This window comes from Rhopalosiphum maidis, chromosome 3, assembly GCF_003676215.2.
Source record: "Rhopalosiphum maidis isolate BTI-1 chromosome 3, ASM367621v3, whole genome shotgun sequence".
NCBI lineage: Eukaryota > Metazoa > Arthropoda > Insecta > Hemiptera > Aphididae > Rhopalosiphum > Rhopalosiphum maidis.
The window spans coordinates 67,182,381-67,195,293 of record NC_040879.1 but is presented as its reverse complement, the minus strand read 5'-3'; the positions used below and the strand labels follow the sequence as shown (position 1 = coordinate 67,195,293).

At 29.8% G+C, this 12,913-nt stretch overlaps 1 protein-coding gene across 2 annotated transcripts in view; it reads left to right on the top strand.

The window, feature by feature from the left end:
* Positions 1-12,913, top strand: part of LOC113556247 (neurotrimin-like) — a 178,900-nt gene that overhangs the window by 141,758 nt on the left and 24,229 nt on the right. For both annotated transcript variants that reach the window (XM_026961080.1, XM_026961079.1), the window contains exon 3: positions 7,268-7,468. In XM_026961080.1, coding sequence (XP_026816881.1) covers positions 7,268-7,468 — 201 coding nt within the window. The remainder of the gene's footprint in view (positions 1-7,267; positions 7,469-12,913) is intronic.

Sequence of the window (12,913 nt, the reverse complement as noted above, 5' to 3'; positions counted from 1 at the left end):
TGCTAAATATTGACTTAATTAATAATACGATGATACGCATTGAGTTTAATCGTGAAATAAAATTCGATGAGAAGTTCACTATAATCCTCTCACATTGAACAGAAATTTTTTTTACGTATTTTTTCTGTTGAAGTTGTATTTGATTTTTCATGAAAGTGGTTAATCCGTTAATGTTAATGCAGTGTGTAAAATGTAAATGTATTAAAAAGGAGCTCCGTAAGTCCATTGGTATTCTAAACGTTCACATGATATTGGAACAGTTAAGTTAAAAAAAAAAATCCTATTGTCTTAAAGTTTGTTTTTTTTTTAACAATAGCACTTTATTTCTTTTAATTCGAAACTTTTTTCAACACTCTTAGTTTTAATAGTCAATAGATTTTTTACCAAACTGAAAAATAAATGAATAACAATAACTGATGTCCATTGAACCAGAGCTCAGTGTAAGAAAAACAAAAAAAAATTCAATTACACATTCCTTTTTATTCCTTAATTTTTTTTTAATTAAATTTTAACAGTACATTTACATAATTTATGGAAACTGACAAATTATTATTGTATTAATTATTCAGGTTTATACATAGATTTATTTTCATTTTTAATCTGTTGTTTAAAATAATAAAAATATTTGAAACATTTTTTTGAAATGATTGTTTTAAAATAAAAATAAACAATTTTATCATAAAAATAAAAGAGATATAATAATTTAATATCATAAAAAAAAAATGATGTAATAAGAGAAGATATTATAATAATGAGACCGAGCATAAATATTATTGTACAAAAAATCATTATTGTCATTAATATAATAATACAAACATATTTTAATTATTATTATTACATTATTTCAACGGTATTATCTCAGTTTCATATTTTATATTTAGAAGGCAAAATGTAAAATCCATCCAAAATGACGTCAAGAGACTGTAATGTTATTTTTTCCCAGTAATGAGGTTCTATTTTTATTTAGTATGCACTTGGTGAATTATAAAGAAATAACGTGTCAAAAATTGAGTTTGAAATGACATTTTATTATTTTAGTTTATATTATATTTTCTTTTTAGCCGGATTTTATCTATTTTTTTTTTTATATAGATAATATTTGTAACAATATTTATCTTTAATTTAAGTGTTTGAGACTGTATAAATTATAAATTTTATGAATTATGAAGATGAGCATAAAGAGAAAGAACATAAATGTTTCTAAAAAACATTCATATTATAATATCATAAAATATGTATACATTTATGTAGGTAAACCCTAATATATAACTATAGATATTGAATTGAATCAAAACCAATCATTTATCATAAAAAATAGTCTTTCTAATCATTTGTATTTTTTTTTAAACACAACGTGGTCGGGACAAAAACTGGTCACTGGACAATACAAATTAATTTAAGTTAAATATCACGGAGAATATTCTTTTGGCGGCCTAATTTACATTGAAACTATAACATATTACCAGAAGGGTGTGTGGCACAGATAGTAAGTACACGACGTTAATAATAATGCTATGTAGTTTTAGTCGATATATTTTACAACATAAACATAATATTTACATATTATGTTTTATAATATTCACTTACTGAGGAACTCGACTGGCAATTATTATTCTTGAAAATTTTACAAGATCATCGGCTTTGTTTTTCAAATTACATTAATATCTCTCTATACATAAGTAACAATAGAAAATGCTCTGGACAAAAAAAAAAAAAAAATGAAAAATATTTTTAAACCCCGATGAAAAATCTCCCCCACGTCGTTCATTTGTGCGAGGGTCTCACTTATGACAACCTGAATAAAAAAAAAAAAAAAAAAAATGATAATAAAACAGTAGTAGTATAACAATAAAAGTTCATCATACCTACCTAACGCAGTCCCCTTCTCGATGCTAATAATACCTGCCTAATGAAAAATTCTTTTCATAGCTTAATTTTACGCTCCGATTTTTTTTTTTAACTATCTCTCTCTCTCTCTCTCTCTCTCTTTATAGTCGTACATGTGTTGCGCCCCTCCTACCTGCGAAATTATATATTTTTCACTGTCCCCTGGCGAGACCTTTCGCAATTCTATATATTCGGTCACGTACTGCTATCATAATATAATGTGTACAACGCGGATAAGGTTTACTGACGCCGCTGGTATAAACAATTTCGGTTGACATATAAAGAGCAAAAGGTTTTCATTTTGTTTCGTATTTATTTGTGTTTAATGATGGCGTTCTCCGTCCAGCGGTGAAATATCCGACAAAAATAATATTATATATGTGTATATGTATATAGTGTCATTAGAGCCGAAAATTATGTAATGGAAGACGCCGTGCGTTTACTAAAAATTCCAGCACTAAAATATTCAACGGATTTTATATTATCCTTAGATATTCTTGAAACTCTTATGGGAATACCATTATTTAAATGAGAAAAATTTACAAATCAAATGCATTACATAATTTAAACATTATTATACATCGAATAACAAGAAACCATTTCGTGTGATGTAAAATAAATCGAATTCTCATTTTGAATAATGTTTTTAACTTAATCGTACATCGTTAATAATATCAGGGAATTTACGAATTATTATTTGTGTTCCCAAAAATGCAATACTATGTATTTATAATTTATAATAATATCGAAAACAGACAGTTGGTTGATTTGAATGATATAGATTTTATTTTTTTATTACAAATAAATTTTCAAATATTATTAGCCTATTTTATTTAGATTTACATTTTAATAATATCTGTCAGTGTTTTTTAGTTTCTGAATATGTGCACCACCTGTATGTGCATATTTTGCAATGTCAATAATATTGTTCAATCAATATTTTGATGTGCTTCAATGGTAGGGACCTTGACGTTTTTCAACATCGTTTTAGGATAAATATGTTCGCATATGAAAAACATTCAATGTTTTTTCAAAAATGGCCGAAGTTTTTTTTCTTCTTAATTGGTCTAAATGCTTATATATTTAGTTTTTAGATTTTTTAATAACTTTTATACTAAAATCTGTGTTCAATTAAATTAAAAAAGTTGTGTCTTGAAACTTTGAGTTTTATTATGGCCATAAAATGTTTTCCAAAAAAATGCTTCATTATAAAACCAATATTCAATACAGCTCTCTCACTACACCCACTTAAACTCTAAGAAGAAAAAAAAATACAACATTTAACGGTATCCCATCAACTCACTATGTATAGTCATTTAACCAGCTGCATTTCCTTTAAAGGAAAACATTTATCAATTTAGACGCATAAAATCACCACAATTATAATAACAAAAAAATATTTTTTCAAACAACTAAATGTTTATGGTGATATTCGAATGGTTGCATGGGAAGCTGGCAATATAATTTATTCATTAAGTGCTATTACTAAAATAACATAATTTATCTAGCAACTTATTATAATACTTTTATTCCTATAACTGTCCGTTATAGAATAATAATAATGATGATCTTAAGACTAAAATATATTATTTCACAACTAAATACGTTGTCATTAAATATTTTACTTGAAATTATAAGTATAATGTAAATTTATACGTTTATTTATATATATATATATAAATTACAACTGTGACTTTGACAGCTGTAAAATATACCATGAATCAAGTTTGGATAAAGTTATGTCCAAACCGTAATGCGTTTAGATTTTTTCGTCCTGTGAGTGCCTTTTTTAATTCAACACTTTCTTGATACCGCCTCTAGATTTTCGTTATATTGGAGTTTACATTTATATATTTCTAAACACTTTTTCGTAGAAGACCTCCAATCTTCCATCTGCCCGATAAAACGTCTTTACCTTCGCAAGATATTACTGCGGTGCTTGGTGTGGCGTACAGCTACGATGGTATTTACACAATGACGACTCGAAAAAAAAAAGTATATTTCATTTTGAGAGCCATCCGTCGTCGTGTGTATATATATATAAGTACACAAAAATTCACGATGGGAGAGAGTCGGGTAGCTAGCAATAGTAAAGCGTCCGCCTGTAATATTATACGAATTTATGCATACTTTCGACTACTATTTCGTTCCATCGGCAAAGGTGAATCAAAAACCCATCCATCAAAAGCGCAATTTTCGTATTCATTAATCGTGTTTTAAAATCCACCGCAATTTATTATAAAGCCATAAACTGCATATTTTCAATATTCGTCATTCTGTCTCTTATTTCCGTTATACCCGACGGCTGAAACGCGTGCTAGTGGTAAATAGTCGAGCTGTACTTAATTAGAAAATCATATTACCCTGAATACTTCCGGTTATCGGGTTTATATATATACATATACAATGTGTTCACTCGTGCCATAAGCGTCGTATTTATTATGTGTACTTACGTATACCGTTCCGTGGCATTTAGGATTGGCGGTTATTGAATCACACAGCTATTGAGTAAACCTCGCAAATTTTATTAAATTTATAAACTAGAAGTTTCGAACGCGCGGACAGCATAATATATAGTGATGTAATATACAGCCATCCATATTTCTTAAACATTTGAATTATATTCTAGAGACGTATCGGACATACCTGATCAGAAATATTTTTTCTGTTCTAAGAATTTGGCATAATTTACAATAATAGTATGAAAAATTATAGTCTCGTCTTCGTTTAGTCGGTATTATATTATTATGTTGGATAGATTGAAAACGAAATGTGCGTTTAAATAAGTTAGATTTAAAAAAAAACGATATAAATCTGAAAGTGTAGGTCAATATAATAGCCTAATTCAGACTCAATAGTAAAGCTATACTGTCCACGCGTCTGTTAATAAGACGAATATAATGAATTATTAAAACGTCTATCTTTAAAAATACAATACATTTCATAACTAAAATAAGTGGATTAAAAATTGATGTTTATCGCGTAATGCAGTCCAAAGTTTGAAATTATTATGGATTAAAAATTGATGTTTATCGCGTAATGCAGTCCAAAGTTTGAAATTATTATTAATTGCTTTTTTTTTAAATTTTTATTATTTTAGTAGAGCTGTTGTTAGAATGATTAAATCATTTTTAAAAAAAATTAACAATTAAATTATAATTGAAAAATATGCAAACTTTTAGTAGGTGATTATTTTGTAACAAGTTGCCACCAACCTTGAGTATTATTATTATTATTTTCTCGATAAAAACGATTATTTATTAGCTTTAACTTTATTTTTTAGATTCAGTAGATACATTACAAGCACTACACACAAATGCTTCTAAGAAATTTTGTTTTCAATAATAAAATAACCATAAACACTTATTTAACCGCAGCACGTACATAACAATTTTTTATGACATAAACTGCGCAGTATATTCTAATCAAATATTATATCCATTAAATGTGTATGGATATAAACACATAATATTGCAATAATTATAGGGTGCCAAAACCTTAATAAACTACATAAAATAATAATAATAATAATTAATTAAGCACGTTAATGTTTTCTAAAAACAAAATAATTTTTGTAACATTACGATTCAGGATTAATTTTGGAAATTTGATTTCGATTGGAAATTTCATGTATAGTTGATACTCGGTTTATTTTATTTATTTTTTTTTCAGCTTTTTGTGTAAGAAAAACGATCGTTAAATTAATATATTATATATTTTATTAGCCATATAGATGTTTTATTGTAATTCAAAACATAATATTTAAATACTTTGTTTTATTATTTTAATCATTAAATGTGTTAAACATTTCAAAAACAAAAACAGTTGAAAATTTTAGATTTTATTTGTATTTTATTGTTATAATATAATATGCTCTTTTATTTTAATACCTACTTAAAAATGTAATAACTATAAATTTGAACGAATTATACATACATAAATGAATAAACATATAAATGAAAAATCAGAAGTCAACATTTTTATTTTTTAGGGATTTCAAGAACTAATAACACCAAATTCTTCAAATTACATTTTAATAGTTCAGGATTTTTCGATTTTTTTTAGATTTGTACTATAATTAAACTTGTTTAGTTAAATTTAAATCCTAACATTATGAAAAAAAAAAATCTCCAACTCATATATTTATACTTAGTAATATATTTATTGTCTTATTAAAATAATTGTTTTTCTGAGTAATAATCGTATAATATTATTTAAGTACTATTAAGTTTATATTTTGTATTGATTGACATTGTATTTTTCTATTATTTTGTCGAACGTCAATCATAAAAATAAATATTTATATATTTATTTAAATATATCGGAAGAATGATGGAGGTAATAATAAATTGAATGATGACTAGACGATCATGAGTCAACAAATTATTATCAATATTGTCACACAAACGTTAATTAAACTCTATTTGTATTGTTTCGTATTAACCCTAACCAAAAATTTTTTCTTCGTAATTCGTTAACGAATTGAGAGCACAATAATAAAATCTGTTTGGACTGTGAACATCTGTAATTAATTATACTTCCAAAAACCTGGCTGACCCATTTTTATTAAACGAACAACTACCATCAATCAACTGAACCGAACAGTTTTAACTCTTTTCAGTTTTTCAAATTCTAACTAGATAAACATTTTTTTTTTTTTTAGCACATAAAAATAAACAACTAACATAAATGTTTTGCATTATATTATTAATGTTCTGTTTAGTTTTCAAAATAATAGTTCTTGTCGCCATCATAAACTGAAATTTCCATCGAAGTCTGCGTTTTTATACGATCGAATAAAAGTTATTTTTATTTTCATTAAATACGATTTATATGTTTCATTTACGATTAATGTTAAACATTAAATCTATAAGAAGTATTACAGGTTTGGCAATTCAAATCGACAATATATATATATTATTTATTATTATATACTAAATGTGTAGATTAGGCACACTCAGTAACGTTTGAAAAATAATTATCACAAGTTATTTATTTGAGTTAATACGTTTATGAAGTTATGAAGATTGCTTATCGTCAAATGTAATTATTGACCTAAGTACTTTTAAAAATAAATGTTAGTACTTACGTATTATATTATACTCGAAATGGAATCGTAGACAATTGTTTAGAATATAATATTATAGTAGAGACACTAAAATTTTTACAACCCCACAGATGTATAAAATCATTTTTACATAATATCAACTTTCTGAAATGCTGAAATAATATGAAATGTCGGCATTCGAAAGAAAAAACTCCCATTAAAGCGAATCGTATACGTATATTTTTATCGCATTTGCCAAGAATTAAACCATACCACAGCTACATCGGTTATATATATTTATATTTCATTTTTTTTTTTTTTTTTTATTCGCAGGAGTATACATTTTAGCGTGGAAAAAAGGAATTGCGGTACTAACAGCGGGAAGCACTAAGGTGTCTCCAGACGAAAGGATACGTCTAGTGGACGGCAATAACCTGGAAATCCGCGATATTCAAACAAACGACGCAGGAAATTACGTGTGCCAAATAGCAACTTTGAAACCCAGGGAGATATCACACACCGTCGAGATATTAGGTAAGCTATAGATTTCAGTATACGCACATAAAATATACATTTATACATCTGGTACGATCTGACGACACGACGCGCGCGTATTGCGTAGTATTTATTATTGAATACATCAAACGGCACGACGTACGGTCATTATTATAAGAACTTCACGAGACGAAAGCGCGTCGTACTACGATATGGAATAAACAAAATATACATACCCGCGATTAACGTGCCACTGTAATCGCGGAGTTTAAGTAGGAAAAACATTATGATCAAGGTCGGATTAAGGGGGGGTGGTCTAGCCGGGGCAGTAGCCCCGGACCATTTCAAGTACCAAAGTAAAAGTGGCCCAAACAATTTTAAACTGATACACATTTTTCAGTGATTTTAAAGAATAGTTTTTCTAAAAGTAATTTTATTTTATTAACAAAAACAACTAAATAGTGTATATAGCTACAAAAGCACTGTGGTAGAAAAGACGCATTTTACTGTTATTTAAATATTTCCAATGGAAATTTTCCATTGTTATCAATAGTTAATAATGCATAGACCTATTAATTACTTAATAGGTCTATGCAATAATGTCATTAATAAATAAAAACTTAGACATACTAATGATTTTATATTCTGAGAATGATTTGTCAAAATTATTAGACTTAAATGGAGTAACTAATAAAGAGAGTTGGCTTCAAGTAAAGCAAAGAAAAAAAATATTTGATAAAATAGTTTTTGTTGTATATATTGACTTTTATTTGATATTTGTTGTAAATAAGTATACCGTTAATAAATTTAAAAGCTACTATAAAAATTTGAATTAAAATTAATGAAATATGAAGTACTAATTTTTTACTTTTATTATACTACAATTGGTAGTTTTATAGACATAAATTACATAATGTATTAATTTTATAATTTTATAATGCAATTGTCAGGTTGTGAAATAGCTAGAAAAATGTATTCTCCTGCGAGCAGCGTATAGTAAGCGGCTTTGTAGTTTGTAAAGCATGTTTTGTCAAAAGGGCCCAAATGAAATTTCAGCCCCTGGGCCCAATATGTTCTTAATCCGGCCTTGATTGTGCCACGACATAAATTTACCATGATGGATTCAAATAAACGACGACGAACTCGACACGACACTCCTCGATACCATACTTATACTAAATGCGTTCACTTACCTGCTATCTATACGTCTTATCGCCGCCCATGTATAATAATAATAAATTATGAACACGTCCGTACGTGATACGTCCTCCTCGATCGCATTAAAAGCGAACGCCGATTAAAAAGCAAAAGTAATCCTCTGGGAGGGAGCGATCTCCGAACACTTAGCGTTTCGTTCGTATATCGCGGGGACGAATAGAACAATTGGTGAGTATATATATATATACGAATAATTATTTGACACGAATACCCCGCACGGTGTTTAATATTTTATGTGAAGCTTCTGGCCGAGCAGAGGCGACGTGTCCTCCCCGGCTCACCGCACCCCCCCCCTCAAACTACCCACGCCGGAGCACTATACTCTGCGAATCCCAATAGAGTATTCGGATAAAAAGAGTGAGGCAGAGAAGTGAGAGGGATTGGGCGAACGGACGGCGAGAGAGCGAGAGGGATCGGTGGCAGGGGTAAGGAGAGGGGTGGAGAGAGAATCATCGAAAATTCACACAACCATATAGACGGTTTTAGTGTTCTTACATAATTAATGATATAGTGGAAACCCTTTAAACCCCCCCCACCCAATATTTACTATTAAAGTCGAAACCCTCTTTAAGTTACCCTTTAGGCCTCGATCACGGTCATAACACTAAGCTGCCACAAGTATGTTTTTTGAACGACTTGAGGGCGACTTGTACGGCGGAATGAATACAGACGCGTATCTATTATTTTAATACATGATATTTCAACATCTTCGACGGTCATTCGTCTTGTTTAAATGTTTGTTGTTATTATTAAATTCGTACGACATAATATTATTATGAACATTCGTCGCATTCGTGGTTTTCGCAAAAAATAAACGTCAAAACGAATTTCTGGTCGCGTACCTACTCGCAGAAACGAGCACACGAACGTATAGTATTTTGTCGTTCTGCAGATAGGCACGAGAGCTGTTGTAATATTTTATGAAACGACATCGTTTCCGCGAAGAAAATCATCTACGCCGGTTTTCTCGTAGACAACGGAAATTTCGGAATATCTCGGCCGTAATTCTACGATGCAGTTTCCCACGTCTTAATCGCAATGTTATATCACAACAGAACACAATAATAACATTATCACGTTATCACCTGCGCCGCGCTCGTAGGAAATATCATAGTAATTCACAACCGCTGTACGCTGCACTATACGGCGCGTTTTATCCATTGGGATGTGTTTCTCTACGACGACGATATTACAATACGGGATTTCCTGTATTTTCAACGACTCCGATGCGCAAACGCGTCGCCACATGCCATATTTTTTTTATTATTTTACTCCGAAACGTACGTGCTCCGTGCTCAAACGCATAATCGCGTTATTATTAAATATTATATTTTTTATTTTATGTCTTTTTGTCAGATCCCCTCCCACGGTGCGGCGGGGAAATCTAAAGTTTTCCGGTAAAATGGACCGGACGAAAACCTATATATATATATATATATACCTGTAGTTGTAGTGCGCCGCAGTCACAGTTTCGTGTTCGAGATTTAACGGGAAAATGGAAAACGCACGTCGCAATATTAATATATAAAAATGCTAATTGCGTTTATGATTAAGCTCTTCCGGTCCGATTAGGCGGCGGGCGCAATCAATCATACGATTGCTGCTGTTGAGCAGAGCGAAACGAGCAGAGGTATTCGGTAAATAATAATAATAACGTAGCGCGTTATCTATATAATGATTATATTATTACGGTATACGGAAACTGGACGTTTTCGTCGCACACAACGATATTATATTAGGACGATTTACGACGACGACGACGCGTGTCACGCAACGATACGCCGCAAAACGGTCAACAATATTTCAAACCAATGAATACAAAATATTATTATGCCGTATAGCGGCGATAAAAAAATTTCAATTAATTTGACGACACAACCGTTAGACCGCTAATTCGTTTAAATTTCAAAAAGATTAAATCGGAATCCATACGCGTCGAATAGGTGCCATTCTAGTTCGAAAATAAGCCACATATTACAGGCCCGTTCGTTACGTTAAATAATATTATGTTGTGTTTGGCGTGCGGTAGTAATGCGCCATTTTTACTCGTCAAACATTCGGAGTTCAATTATATTTTATTATTATATGCGATTACCGCGATAATAAAACGAATACATTCGAAACGACCAAATATGCACTTTGAGAAGAGTCAAAATTAAGAACACTTTAAAACACTTCGTTTTTCTATTCAAGGGATTTATTCTAAAAACTGTCAAACACAAAATCACAAATGATTTTTTTCACTGATAACTAATGTAAATATATTTTTATGAAATAAATACATATACATATAACGTTCGTTGTTGGCCAACAATTTTTTCATTCAAATTTTTTTGTTTTTTTTTTTACTTTATATTTATAATTTTATGTCTGTGAATATTGTGTATTGATTTTTTTCTGCATCAATCTATTCATCATACGCAATTAATCCCGGAAGATCGAACATGGCCACATGGCCCGATATCAACACCCGTTCTAAAACCACACAATATAATTTATTTTGTCAGGTAACCGAATTCGGCCCATTATTAACGAACAGCCGTGACACGAGCTCGGTGTATACGCCGGACCCAAATGCACTCTCAATATACAATGGCGCGCACGGGCACGTAATAATAAGATTTTCGTATTGACAGTGGTCCAAGAAGGGATAATTTTAATACGGCCACATGACCTAGAACACGACAACCACGTCTATACAACATCTATCAAAACATTATTATTATTAATTAATGGTAATTCGAGTTCGCCGTCGGTCCGTATACGTTTATTTAACGTGTACATACCGCACTATAGCGCTGTGTGTAGGTGTCTCTCGTAGGTATTCTCCTTTGGCAATCACCGGAACGTTCAATACATATATAATATAGTCTTTATATTGTTATTATTCCACGAATTTTATCATTTTCCCTTGTTCGGGTAAGGGGGCGGAGATCGAGGGGGCGCAAACTATCTCAAAATAACTCACACTCCGGCATATGGTACATTCGATTTTTGCGTATAACTGATCAATTCTACTCTATAGATATCGATTTGTTGTACGTATTCCTATTCGTATTCTAAAGCACACAAAATATGTTTTTCGTATTGTTAAAAACTCGTTTAATTTAATTCAAAAATTAAAAACGATAGGTAATAATATACATTCTAAGAACATTTAAAATTGTATTTCAGTCACAACAATCAATAATACATATTATTATATTTCTCGTGTACACCATATAGGTTGGCCGTTCTTGGTAATTACATTTGATCGATTGTTTGATGGACAATAGCTCTCTTATACCCTTCAATAGTGCAGTCATTTTCGAAATTGCTTAATATGTCTAAAAATCATATTTTTAGATTTTTTTATACCGTTTGGAATAACTAGATATTTTTTTTTCAAATAAGAACGACGAATCCTTTCTACTGTAAACTGTTCAAAAATCAATTATTTTTTGAAAATGTTGATGGCGTTGATGTATTTGCGTTGAAATTTATCGAACCGTTTTCGAATTACTAAACTTTATGTATTTTTGTACTATGTAACTTTATCAATGGTCTTAAGTATATTAGATATAATATATTTATACATACTTAATACTTATACTAATCAGTCAAGTATACTCAGACCGTTTTTCCAGTCATGAAATGCTATTATATTTATACTTATTATGATTTTTGAATCGATCACATTATAATATATTTTACACATATTCAAACCTATTATTAAGGATTATTATCTCTACCACATAAATCTCAATAATTCGAAAACTAACGACTTATTCACATTTCGATTTGAATTATTACATCATCATTTATAATTTTTATTTTCTTAAAATATTATAGGCTAAACAATTTATAATAAAAATCTGTCGATTCTCATTTGAAAGCAATGTTTATACTTTAACAAAACAATTCTCAGATCGACATTAAATAAATCTAAGTGTTTGAAATAATGATGTTGAAATATACTTGACAATTCAAAAATATAGAATAAGAATAAAAAAAAAAATGGAGGGTGAGAATTAAGTCCGGTGAATCACTTTGTACGCATCCATAATATATCTATCTAGTAATTTGACGTAAAATTTAGCCGATTATTACAGATAAAATATTCTGACGGTTATACTCGAATATACGCTTCTCTCATTTTTCGGTGACCGTATTATATTATCATGATAATATGGGTATAGGTACTATGATAATAATACCAATAACCATATACACACTCGTTCATCATTATAGTTTATCCATTTCTATGGTATTATCACGTTCGGTTTT